We start from the raw sequence: 12,767 nt of genomic DNA, 5'->3' as shown, positions 1-12,767 counted from the left end.
TAGGGTTAAAATCCTGTGTTTACAAATTAGATGCTCTGCAGAGACAGCCAACTGACACAGCTGGGAGATCAAATTACATGTTGTTATTAGTCACAGATGAGGGGGAATTAGACAGGCTAAACTCTCTAAATACATACTGGGTGCATTTATTTATGTTTTCCTTCTGTCCTGTGCAAGAGTTCAGGTCTCCACTTCCTGTGTACACATATAATAACAGCATGTAAGCAAAGAAGGTATATAGCCATTAGTCTCCAACTACATTGCACATGGTTCTATTTGTAGCACATCCCATACAGTAAGCTGTCACAATAGAGTATGTTACCTTTCAGTATGCATCCATGCACTCCAATGAGCATAGCTGAGCTGTGGTACAGTGGAAGGGTGATATAAATAATGTCTCTGGGTCTGACGTGGCAGATTTCAAACAGGCCAGTAGCCAGCAGAATGCGATTGTGATTTATAATAGCTGCTTTTGGAAGCCCTGTTAAAAAATATTCAGAGTAATTGGTGAGTTGGAATTGCTAAAATGATGAACACTACAGTGCGCTAGTAGACACACAATATAGATAATTCTTGACCCAACTCATTTATAAAGGCATTCCCCTTGCTGGTTTAAACAGCCAGAAAAAAAAGGCTGGAATCATTACCTATAGAAATTTACATTAAATATTGGTAATCATCAATGGCTAACCTTTGGCTAGTGCTATTTTTATATAGCATTAAAGAACAGTCAAATGCAGCATTTCTTGTGTGGCAAATGCTCACAGGGTACGCCAAAATTCCATTTAACTATCCATTGCTTTTCTCTTGATCTACAGTGGTGTGAAAAACTATTTGCCCCTGTCACAGGAGCCCTAGTGGCTGACCGCACTTAGCCTTCTAAACGGTGCCAGCGCACAGATCGTGCGAACTCTGGTCGCAGTCAATGCGCAGGAACCGTTAAGAATTAGCCGCAGACAACTCAGAAGGGAGCCTGTGAGACACGGGTGATTACAACTTCACCCACTGGTTCAGGGTACTGCCACCACCGCGGTTACCATGGGACCGTGGAGCCCATTAACTGACTAATCCTGCGAATAAAACGGTTAAACACACGATATTCTGTCTAGCCAACAACAAACAAACAGTAGCGTATCTTCAGAGACCCGGGATCAGTTCTGTGTGTGCTGATAAGCAGGGTAGCAGACAGTGAATGACTTGGAGAAAGTCGTTTATTCACGCAATATAAATAATTAATATATACAGACAATTATTAAAATCAACAATTATTAAAACAGTAATAGCCAGTATGAACAATAAAAGAAGGGAGAAAAATACTTAGTTCCTGGAAAGATGTCCTTTTTGTGGGAAAAATCAGTTCTGGATTTCAATCAAAGTTCAGAGTTCAGACCAGGTGGATGCCAGCATATCCTCAAGCTGGCATCTGATGAGTGCAAGATGTTTCAGGCTGGAGGACACTGAGTTTGGGTCCTCTGCCATTCTTATGCCCCTGCTTCAGTAGGAGGGAGTGAGGGCGGGGAGCCATACACCCCCTTAGAAGATGAGATGAGCCCTCCCCTTATCCTGGGGGCTAGAAATCATATCTACCCATATATGGGCTCTATCTCACAGAACCGTACAGGTCAGGGCAGATTTATTAACATTTTCAGGTCTGTCTCGATTTACCCAGCGCCCTGATACCAGACATGAGGGGTGGGACCCCTGTGGTATCATCAGGGCATTTTCAAACTGCCTAACTGGCAGTCCTTACCTCAGAATGTTCTGAAACTTCCTCAGAACCAGCACCGGGGCTCATGCTACACTTCCCCCACGTTTGGTGAAGCTGCCATCTCAGGAACCCCAGAAATATTACAGATCTGGGAAGTTATGGATTATGCCATGAGACTTCAGGTTTATTCAGGGTGTGTTCTAGCTGCTAACAGCTGACTTTCCTTTGATCCTTACTAGGGAGCAAAGTGTCAAGACCTCCCGTGGATTCGTAGCCTGCCTGGCTGTACCTAGGCATCCTTTGGTTAATTAAAATCTCCATGAGATCAGCTAAGTGTCACCTGGTTCCCAGAACCAAAAGGGGAATTGTGCCTTCCACAGGGAATATGTCCAAGCTAATTAACACCTTCCCCCCAGGCTGTCACTTCAGCTAAGACAGATCCCCCAGCTGTTCCTAGGCAGAGAGATACTACACATCAAATCTTGGTTCTATTGATCTGAAGCGCAATCGATGCAGGAATCGAGTGCGATCGTTCTTTTCTTCACGGGCGGTTCCAGGACGCGCCTGCGTCCCCGCAATCGTCCGTGACAGCCCCCTTCCTGATTTTTTATTCTTTTGCATGTTTGTCACACTTAAATGTTTCTGCTCATCAAAAACGTTAACTATTAGTCAAAGATAACATAATTGAACACAAAATGCAGTTTTAAATTATGGTTTTTATTATTTAGTGAGGAAAAAAAACTCAAAACCTACATGGCTCTGTGTGAAAAAGTGATTGCCCACCTTGTTAAAAAATAACTTAACTGTGGTTTATCACACCTGAGTTCAATTTCTGTAGTCACCCCCAGGCCTGAATACTGCCACACCTGTTTCAATGAAGAAATCACTTAAATAGGAGCTATCTGACACAGAGAAGTAGACCAAAAGCACCTCAAAAGCTAGACATCATGCCAAGATCCAAAGAAATTCAGGAACAAATGAGAACAAAAGTACTGTAATTGAGATCTATCAGTCTGGTAAAGGTTATAAAGCAATTTCTAAAGCTTTGGGACTCCAGCGAACCACAAAAACAAAAACATGGAACAGTGATGAACCTTCCCAGGAGTGGCTGGCCAACCAAAATTACCCCAAGAGCGCAGAGAAAACTCATCCGAGAGGCCACAAAAGGCCCCAGGACAACATCTAAAGAACTGCAGGCCTCACTTGCCTCAATTAAGGTCAGTGTTCACAACTCCACCATAAGAAAGAGACTGGGCGAAAACGGCCTGCATGGCAGATATCCAAGGCACAAACCACTTTTAAACAAAAAGAACATTAAGGCTCCTCTCAATTTTGCTAAAAAAACATCTCAATGATTGCCAAGACTTGTGGGAAAATACCTTGTGGACCGCCGAGACAAAAGTTGAACTTTTTGGAAGATGCATGTCCTGTTAAATCTGTCGTAGAAGTAACACAGCATTTCAGCAAAAGAACATCATACCAACAGTAAAATATGGTGGTGTTAGTGTGATGGTCTGGGGTTGTTTTGCTGCTTCAGGACCTGGAAGGCTTGCTGTGATAGATGGAACCATGAATTTTACTGTCTACCAAAAAATCCTGAAGGAGAATGTCCGGCCATCTGTTCGTCAACTCAAGCTGAAGCGATCTAGGGTGCTGCAGCAGGACAATGACCCAAAAGACACCAGCAAATCCACCTCTGAATGGCTGAAGAAAAACAAAATGAAGACGTTGGAGTGGCCTAGTCAAAGCCCTGACCTGAATCCTATTGAGATGTTGTGGCATGACCTTAAAAAGGCAGTTCATGCTATAAAACCCTCAAATAAAGCTGAATTACAACAATTCTGCAAAGATGAGTGGGCCAAAATTCCTCCAGAGCGCTGTAAAAGACTTGTTGCAAGTTATCGCAAAAGCTTGATTGCAGTTATTGCTGCTAAGGGTGGCCCAACCAGTTATTAGGTTCAGGGGGCAATTTCTTTTTCACACAGGGCCATGTAGGTTTTGAGTTTTTTTTCTCACTAAATAATAAAAACCATCATTTAAAACTGCATTTTGTGTTCAATTATGTTATCTTTAAAGAGACTCTGTAACAACAAAAACCTCCCCTGGGGGGTACTCACCTCGGGTGGGGGAAGCCTCCGGATCCTAATGAGGCTTCCCACGCCGTCCTCTGTCCCACGGGGGTCTCGCCGCAGCCCTCCGAACAGCCGGCGACTGTGCCGACTGTCAGTTCAATATTTACCTTTGCTGGCTCCAGCGGGGGCGCTGTGGCGACTTTCGGCACGGAAATAGACGGAAATACCCGATCTCCGTCGGGTCCGCTCTACTGCGCAGGCGCCGGAAACTTGCGCCTGCGCAGTAGAGCAGACCCGACGGCGATCGGGTATTTCCGCCTACTTCGGCGCCGAGAGGCATCAGAACGCCTGCGCAGGAGCCAGGAAGGTAAATATTGCGTCACCGCTGTACGGAGGGCTACAGCGAGACCCCCGAGGGACGCAGGACGACGTGGGAAGCCTCATTAGGATCCTGAGGCTTCCCCCACCCGAGGTGAGTACCCCCCAGGGGCCGTTTTGTCGTTACAGTTCCTCTTTAACTAATGGTTAACGGTTTTTGATGAGCAGAAACATTTAAGTGTGACAAACATGCAAAAGAATAAGAAATCAGCAAGGGGGCAAATAGTTTTTCACACCACTGTATGTCTGCCAATTACCGTATATATTACCGTATGTTTTTTTTTCCTCTTTTTTGGATAAGTAAAACTCACAATGGAATGTTGTTAAAATCATTACTTGCATTACAACATGTTGCATAGTTTTTCCATTACATGGATGGTATGAAAAGATAAGCCTTTATATTTAACTTCAAGTACAATTTCCCTTTACATAAATTGAGGCATGCCTGTTTTTAGGGGCAGGCAGAATGGGCTTTGCCATTGGTGCAGAGGTGGGGGTGCATGCAGAGTGGGACTATGGGAGTATTTACATTAACTCACCATCCGGGATCCATGGGTCGCATTTACTCTATAATTCCCTGCATCTTGTGTCTTTCACTGGTAACAGTAACAGCGCCCTCTAGGGGGGGCGAGAGAGATGGGATGCAGGGAACCAGAAAGTAAATGTGGTGCGTTGGTGAAGGGATGGGGCTCTCTGGCTACCAAAACTAAGGGTTTTTCTGGCTACAAACATGGGGGGAGGAGGGCTCTCTGGCTATCAAAACTGGGGGTTCTCTGGCTACCAAAACCGAGGGAGCTCTCTGGCTACCAAAATGGGGCTCTCTGGCCAAAGCAGGTCATTTCGGCGCGCAGTCCGACCTGGGCCATAGACATAATGTTGTTATGTCCACGTCTGTGCAGCAGTGTAATTTGGGTGCTGACAATCGTCAGACCCTGAATTACTTCTCTCTGTGAGTTGCTATGACTCGGAGGGGGAATAGTAATTAATGCCAGCCAGGATTTGTGCGGCAGCAGGATGAGCCAGAATAAGGGGCGGCGTAGATCCATGTATGCCTCACTGGCTACCTACAGGGTGGACTCTCTGAATGCCTACAAGAGGGGGGGGGGGCGGCACTCTGACTATCTGCATTGGGGGATATCTTATACTGGGGGAGCTACATCTGGCTAACACTGCGGGCCTCTGGCTAGCTGTATTGAGGTTCCTCTGGCTACCTAGACAGGGTGGGGGGCTACATCTGGCTAACTAACACTGCGGGCCTCTGGCTAGCTATATTGCGGGTTATCTAATACTGAAAGGCACCTCTGTCTACTGCATCGCATTAGTGTGCCCAAGTCTAAGGGGTCCTCTGTGACCTAGAAATAGGCTGACCAGGCGTCCTGTTTTGCCCGGACAGGTCCACTTTTTCAGACCTGTCTGGGCCGTCCTCCCGGGTTTTTGAATTGTCTGGTGAGAGAGCCGAACAGGAGCTGAACACGAGCGGCAGAAGAGCCGCTTGCAGAGACATAGAGCGGAACACGAGTCAAAAGAGCCGCTTGCAGAGACACTGTCTCTGCAAGCGGCTCTTCTGACTCGTGTTCGGCTCCCCAAACGGCTCTTCTTTGGCAATCAATCCCTGCTGCGCTGCTCTGCTCCTCCTCCGCCCGGAGGAGTAGGATGGAGGGCAGAGGAAGTCGGGTCGGGTCCAGACACATCCAGCCAGTGAGGAGATGCGGGGATAGCGTGGTGCATCTATCCTCATTTAAAATGGCAGAGACTGCCAGAAGAGTCCAGTCCTGCCTCGTGTCTGCAGTGTTCTTGCAGAGTGCCAAGTGTCCCCTCAGCTCAGTCCCAGCATCCTGGCTCTTGAAGCTCCACGGGACAGGGACACACTGGCGGCACAGACACCAGAGAAACTCTAATTGGTAAGCCGACACCTCTTCTCTCCATTTGTCTTCTGTGTCTTGAACAGGCAAGCCCTGCTAGCACAGCCCACATCTGTCTCCTGTAACCCTTTCATTGCTGGTATTAGCTGAATGAATCAGCTTGTTGCAGGACTGGTACATTGCATTTAAAGGAAACATCAGTCTTTTTATAAAAAACCAACAGATCTTATCTGGGGCTTCCTCCTGCCCCTTGCAGCCTATGTGTCCCTCTACTCCCAGACGTTATTCTGGGGTCCCCTCCGTAGCAGTTGGCAACCTGGTGTGGCCGGGAGCATTCTGCGCAGGCGGCATGGCTGTGTGCAGTTGCAGAAGTGGCCAACCTCACCAGGTCCCCGGCTGCTATGGAGGGGACCCCAGGATAACTCCTGGGAGCAGGGCTGAGGTGAGGGACACATAGGCTGCCAAGAGCAGGAAGAAACCCCAGATAAGATCTGTCACGCTGGTGCTGTGTGGCCTGTGGGAGCAATTCTTATTGCGTTAGTGGGGAAATCTGCTGCCAATAAGATTGCATTTGTGGGGAAATCTGCCAATCTTATTGCATTTGTGGGGAAATCTGCTGCCAATAAGATTGCATTTGTGGGGAAATCTGCTGCCAATCTCATTGCATTTGTGGGGAAATATGCTGCCAATCGGATTCCATATGTGGGGAAATCTGTTGCCAATCTCATTGCATTTTGTGGGGAAATCTTCTGCGAATCTGATTGCATTTTGTGGTCGGTCGGCCCTCCACCATGTGGTCCTCTTTTTCGGAAATCAAAATATGGTCACCCTACCTAGAAACTGCCCTGCATTGAAGTGCTCATTTAGAAGATGTGGCGATTTGTTATCGGGTCACTTCTTTGACTGTCATTTTTTAGCTGATCATCTCTTAAAGATCATATTTATGAACGTCAGATACAATTTGTCTTTTTTTCTTTTTTATGCTGGTAATCAATGCAAGGCGCATCTTTACAAGTTTGCCTCAGGCAGCAAAAAGTCTAGGAGTGGCCCTGGTGATAATTAATGCTGATTGTTGTATTAATAAATACAATCTGCAGAGATAACAGCACTATGCTGGTGACCTGCTGCTAACCACCTTTATGAATAACTACCATAAAGCTGCAATACCTTGTCTGAACTAGACACTGACAGACGTACATGTGGTGATATATTGGGGTACTGATAATGTTAAGGATAATAACAGAACATATTTCTGTCCTTTTTCTGTCTACTGGGTAAAACCTCAGATGTGTATTGTGCTTGGGAGTAATTGGTCACCTGGCCAGAGTAAACTGAAGGATAATGTGAGTCTGCATGTAAATGTACATTACCTCTGCCCTCATTGTCCATCAGGAGAAACTGTGTCTACTGCTAATTAGCTGCCAATTGAGGAAGAATAGGCTGGTCAGCATGGCTTTTGAACTCCGGAGTCAGCCATTGTCCCATTATGCAAAGCAAGCCTACGAGAGTCTTGGGGACAGGGGAAGCTGACACCTGAAGGTTTGAAATTTACATGACAGCCGGCTGGAAGGGGTTGGAAATCTCTGCAGACTTTAAAAACGGAGACAGGAAAGCTTTGATGCTAGGAAATAATGTTGAGGAAGCCTTTTAATGTCTGTTAGGATACAATCTTACCTGTTGAATTCTGCAACCTTCAAAAAGCTAAAACAGGAACCCTTTAAAGTTCACATATCACAGGAAGACTAGGACAAGCGTTCGGTGATGTCACAAATGGGGAAATTGCATTAGTTCCTGGGGGCTGGACATTAAATGCCCCCAGGGGACACTTCGGACTATTTAAGTTGGTCCAGGACAGTCACAGGTATCTTCTCCTGGAGATAGCGCATAGCTAGGGATGATCTCGACTCCTGGTCGAAAAAACGGCGTGCTCCCGCCAACAACGTTTAGACCTTCAAGTTGGTAACGTTTTAATCCCAATTTTATTTTACGCAAATATCCTTGTGTGTATTTCTGTAACTTTTATCTTGTAACTTTTTACTTAGTAACTTTTTTACTTTGTTTTTTGTACATCTTTTGTATATATTCTTTTCTGCACTGTTCCACGTTTTTCCTGGAATATTAAATTGTTATTTAATAAGCTTGACTTCTGCTGTACTAAACTAACACTCACAGCCTAGTGTAACTGTGTATAAGTCCCTGCCGCCTGTCATGTAAATTTCAAACCTTCAGGTGTCAGCTTCCCCTGTCCCCAAGACTCTGGTAGGCTTGCTTTGCATAATGGGACAATGGCTGACTCCGGAGTTCAAAAGCCATGCCAACCAGCCTATTCTTCCTCAATTGGCAGCTAATTAGCAGTAGACACAGTTTCCCCTGCTGGACAATGAGGGCAGAGGTAATGTACATTTACATGCAGACTCACATTATCCTTCAGTTTACTCTGGCCAGGTGACCAATTACTCCCAAGCACAATACACATCTGAAGGTTTTACCCAGTAGACAGAAAAAGGACAGAAATATGTTCTGTTATTATCCTTAACATTATCAATACCCCAATATATCACCACAGTACAAACCCAGGGAGGAGAGATTATGCCAACACTGTGAGCAGAAGGACGAGAATCACTTCCTGTTGCACTGCCCTAAATATACTGCAACATGGGAAACCCTCTTTAACCATCCTGGCGTTCAATTAATTGCGGCCACGGGTGGCTTTTTAAAAAACAACAACATGTGTTTAGGTTAGTGTAACTAGGCTAGCTACACTTTCCCCCCAAGTCCCCCGGCACTGTTTCCCCCCTCCGATCACTGCCTGCAATATTTACCTGACCACGATCTTTACCTGGCCGAGACTTCTGCCATAGCTCCAGGCGTTGCTATGGTGTTGATTGGGCATGACGTCTGACGTCATCGACATCATGCGCAGTTCCGATCGCCGCCATAGCGACCCCTGAAGGCTATGGAGAGGCTGTGCCGGTGCAGGCTCCGGGGGGGGGGGAGGCATAAAACAGCGGCGATCGGGGGCACCAGAGCAGGCCGGCGGCGATCGGAGGGGTGATGTAGCTAGCCAAGTGCTAGCTATACCCCTCCGAAAATTTGGTGAAAAAAGACCCTCCAGGGGCTGAGCAATCCACCACGGCGGTGATGGACGAGCTGAGCTCGTCATTACTGCCAAGGTGGTTAATAAATTGATGGAACTATTCCAAGACTTTCACACATTAGAGGACGAGAGAAAACTCTACATTCTACTGGGTGAAGAGGAATTCACAGTGACAATCGCTGCACACTTTGTCACAATATGCCACAGACTGAGGGGCGCATAAATTAACTGTAAACCTAAAAAATGTCTGCAAACTGCTAACCCACTGTACCCCTACCCCATTCCCCCTGCTTTGCAATGCCCGTATGAATCTAGGTCATGCCAATAAAGCTATCTTTGATTTGATTTGACTTAATATACCTTGAAATAAAGCAGCAGTTCTGAGTGGAGAATCTCCTTGCTTTTACCTGTAGTTCCTGATGTGTAGATGTACATGGCGAGTGTTTTTCCAGTGACAAATGACCTTAAAGATTTGGGAACGGAGTCAGATGAAGCAGCTTTAACTTTGTCCAGGAATGTTTCGGTACCCTCGCAGACAGGCGTTTCTGTCACATAGAATATTTTGGCATTTTCTTTGCGAAGTTCTGGCATCACTTCATCTATAGCATCTTTCAGCTCTGTAAGAAAATACATATTTTTTTAAAGCATGGAAATATATAATTTTTTATGTAAAAAAAAAAACCAAATTTTTTTAATTAACAGTTAATATCATAACAATATAATCAAAGCTAAATGACGTCATCAGCTTAGTGTAAACAATATATTGGTGCTCATTTAAAGAAAAATAGGGGTGTGTGCGCTATATGCAGTGTCTGGATAGTGTAATGGTTAAGGACTCTACCTCTGACATAGGAGACCAGCACCTATTGAGTAAGGAGTTCTGGGGCAAAACTCCTGAATTCTGCTGCTGCCTACTGAGTGCCCTCTAGTGGCTGCATCCCAAACAATTTGAGTCTGTCAGGAGAAACGCGCTATACAAATATTGGAATTATTATTATTATACTACTAAGCAGAATTACGTGTGCAAAGTTTTATGCAGGATGAGTAGAACATAACGCATGAAATATAATGTATTACATTCTGCTCTACTTATCGTGCTGTAAGACTTTACGCACATTATTTTGCCTAATGCAGTTTAGTGCATACACTCCACAGTTACAGTTATACATCAACAGCTTGGCATAAAAGACAAACTATACTTGTTATCCAGGGCTGGGTTTACCATAAGGCACTGTAGGCGCGTGCCTACAGGCACCAGTGACTTAGCTAGAGATCATGGGGCCCCATAACCAAACTTTAATTGGGCCCTAAGATGTAGGCACTCTTAAGCAATGCCACCTGCCCCTACCCTATGGATATGAGGTAATTTGTCAATATGAACAAAGTTCTTGGGCACTGAGACAAAGTTAGAGGATGGAGGTTCACAAGGAAGTTAATGGTACATTAAGTATCACCTGGGCCCCCTCTGCTCCAGGGCCGCATAGCAGCTGCTGTGGCTATTGCTATGGCTCTGCAGGCACCTGATGATGGAAAAGCATCTCTCTTTTCTCCCTGAGTACCTATCTCCCTCCATCCCAATGCAGAGTCCTGAGCAGAGCATAAATGAGAGATTACTCACCCAGCTCTCTGCATTCCACTGATGAGATCTCTCTTTAGCCAGGGGCACCTCTAGCTACTTAATACTGAGGTTCCTCTGGATATCTAATGCTTGAGGGCACCTCTAGCTACTTAATATTGATTGTACTTCTGGCCACCTAATACTAAGGGGCAACTGTAGCTACCTATGACAGGCAAGGGAAGTAAGGGAGAAGTGACAGCTGGGACAGCCAGCACACTTGAGGTTCGGCTCGGTAGGGGTTTGTAGGTTCATGGAGGACGAAGTCTAAGGTGCCAGGAGATCTGTGCCTATAGGCTCCTGTGAGGTAAATCTGGGCCTGTTGTTGTCAGTTACGAGTATTGTAAATGAAGAAGAATACTACAAAATGCAGAGCCTGTTAAGGTGCTTACTTTCCATCTGGTCACCCAGCTTAAAGAAAACCTGAACTGAAAATTAAAAGTCAAAATAAACATACACAAGTCATACTTACCTCCTATGTAGTCTACTCCTCAATCTATTTTTCCTCTCCTGCGTCCTGTTTGTCCACCGTGATCAATGGAATTCTCCGTCCTCCATTTTGAAAATGGCTATTACCCCATAACAGCTTCCCGGTCAGCACACTGTTAAACTGTAACATCGCCCACTTGAGCCATAGGAAAACATGGACACATCAGTTCTCCTCTCAACTGTAACTGACAGCAACTGATTTATAACTGGCAAAATGTTGTCAGAACTGGAAGGGATCACTGTAAGAAGAAAATGGTGAGCTTCTGAGAGGAACTGATGGCCAGGTAACTATGTAATGTTCATTTTAAGTTACTTCATGTGTTTATTTTAAATAATTTTACTCAGTACAGGTTCTCTTTAAGTTAATCAATTAAGGTGAATTTGCAGAAATGCTGTAATAACTATATTTAATTCAGCATCAGAGCGTATGTTACATGTCACAAGATGTCTGGATGGGTCTGGTGTGATAGCTGTATAAATCTCAAATTCGGATCGCTTTGATATAGAATAATGTACCTTCCCAAAGGTGCCATGGTTATACTACAGGACACATCTCTTATTTTTAATAACACCACCAAGTGTAATGAAATCATTTTAAAACCTCTATGTCTAAATTAATTACACAGTAAGATGTTCTTCCACCAAATCACTGTGGCATACCTATAAATCATGGGGCCCCTCAGCAAAGCTTTGATGGGGACCCACAACATTCACACAAGCGTGGACATTGTAATCTGCACACCCATAACAAGTGTAGCCACAGAAACACCTGATCTTAAAGATGGACCCCTTTATCAGAGGGAGCGAAGTAGTGGATTCCTGGCGTCTTTTTCACCCATCTCAGACCTTTTATTCTTTCCAAAGGGAAAAATATTTAAGAAGGGATTTGTTTTTTTATTGCACAAAGAGATTTGCAAAGAGCCTGTGATACAGAGATACATGCAGTCTCTCTCTCTCTCTCAGACAGGCATCTACACTCCACTTGCCTAAATTCTCAAACAAAACTTGGAATTGGGGGCTGAATCCTTTCGCCATGTCTAACCATGATAATCCCTCTATGGCTCTCTGGGAAAATTTTAGTCTGTACAATGGTAAAGAGAATTCACATATGACTGTATGAGAAACATGTATGCAAGGGATCAGAGAAAAGTTAATCAAATTTGGGGCCCAAGGTAGAAAGCATTCTGTCACTTCTCTCCAAAATTAGCGCACTTGAGAAAGTCCATGCATCTCTGCATGCTAGCTGAACTTTTAAGATGTAGGACTGACCTCACTAAACTGTCAGATTACAATGCTAAATTAGCATACTTACTCAACAATTGTATCCTTTATGAATTTATCTCCAAGGATGGGACAAATCTGGCCGCTACCTTGAAAGATAAAAACCCTAGAATACATATCCAATCAATCAGAAATAAAGAAGGTCTTCTTCTTTTTCAACTAGATGAGGTTGCTAAGCAATTCAGACATTTTTACCAGAACTTACACAACGTTCCTGTTGATTCAGACCATAATAGATTTAATGCTATCAGGCCGTTGTTGACAA

At 44.8% G+C, this 12,767-nt stretch overlaps 1 protein-coding gene across 1 annotated transcript in view; it reads right to left on the bottom strand.

The window, feature by feature from the left end:
• SLC27A2 (solute carrier family 27 member 2) overlaps positions 1–12,767 on the bottom strand; it is a 73,702-nt gene that overhangs the window by 19,749 nt on the left and 41,186 nt on the right. The window contains exons 2-3 of the mRNA XM_068275377.1: positions 9,525–9,734; positions 323–481 (exon numbers count right to left, since the gene is read on the bottom strand). Of these exons, the coding sequence (XP_068131478.1) occupies positions 323–481; positions 9,525–9,734 (369 nt within the window). The remainder of the gene's footprint in view (positions 1–322; positions 482–9,524; positions 9,735–12,767) is intronic.

Source organism: Hyperolius riggenbachi, chromosome 3 (genome assembly GCF_040937935.1).
Source record: "Hyperolius riggenbachi isolate aHypRig1 chromosome 3, aHypRig1.pri, whole genome shotgun sequence".
NCBI lineage: Eukaryota > Metazoa > Chordata > Amphibia > Anura > Hyperoliidae > Hyperolius > Hyperolius riggenbachi.
Note: the sequence above shows the minus strand (reverse complement) of the source record. Positions and strands in the feature narration are given on the sequence as shown.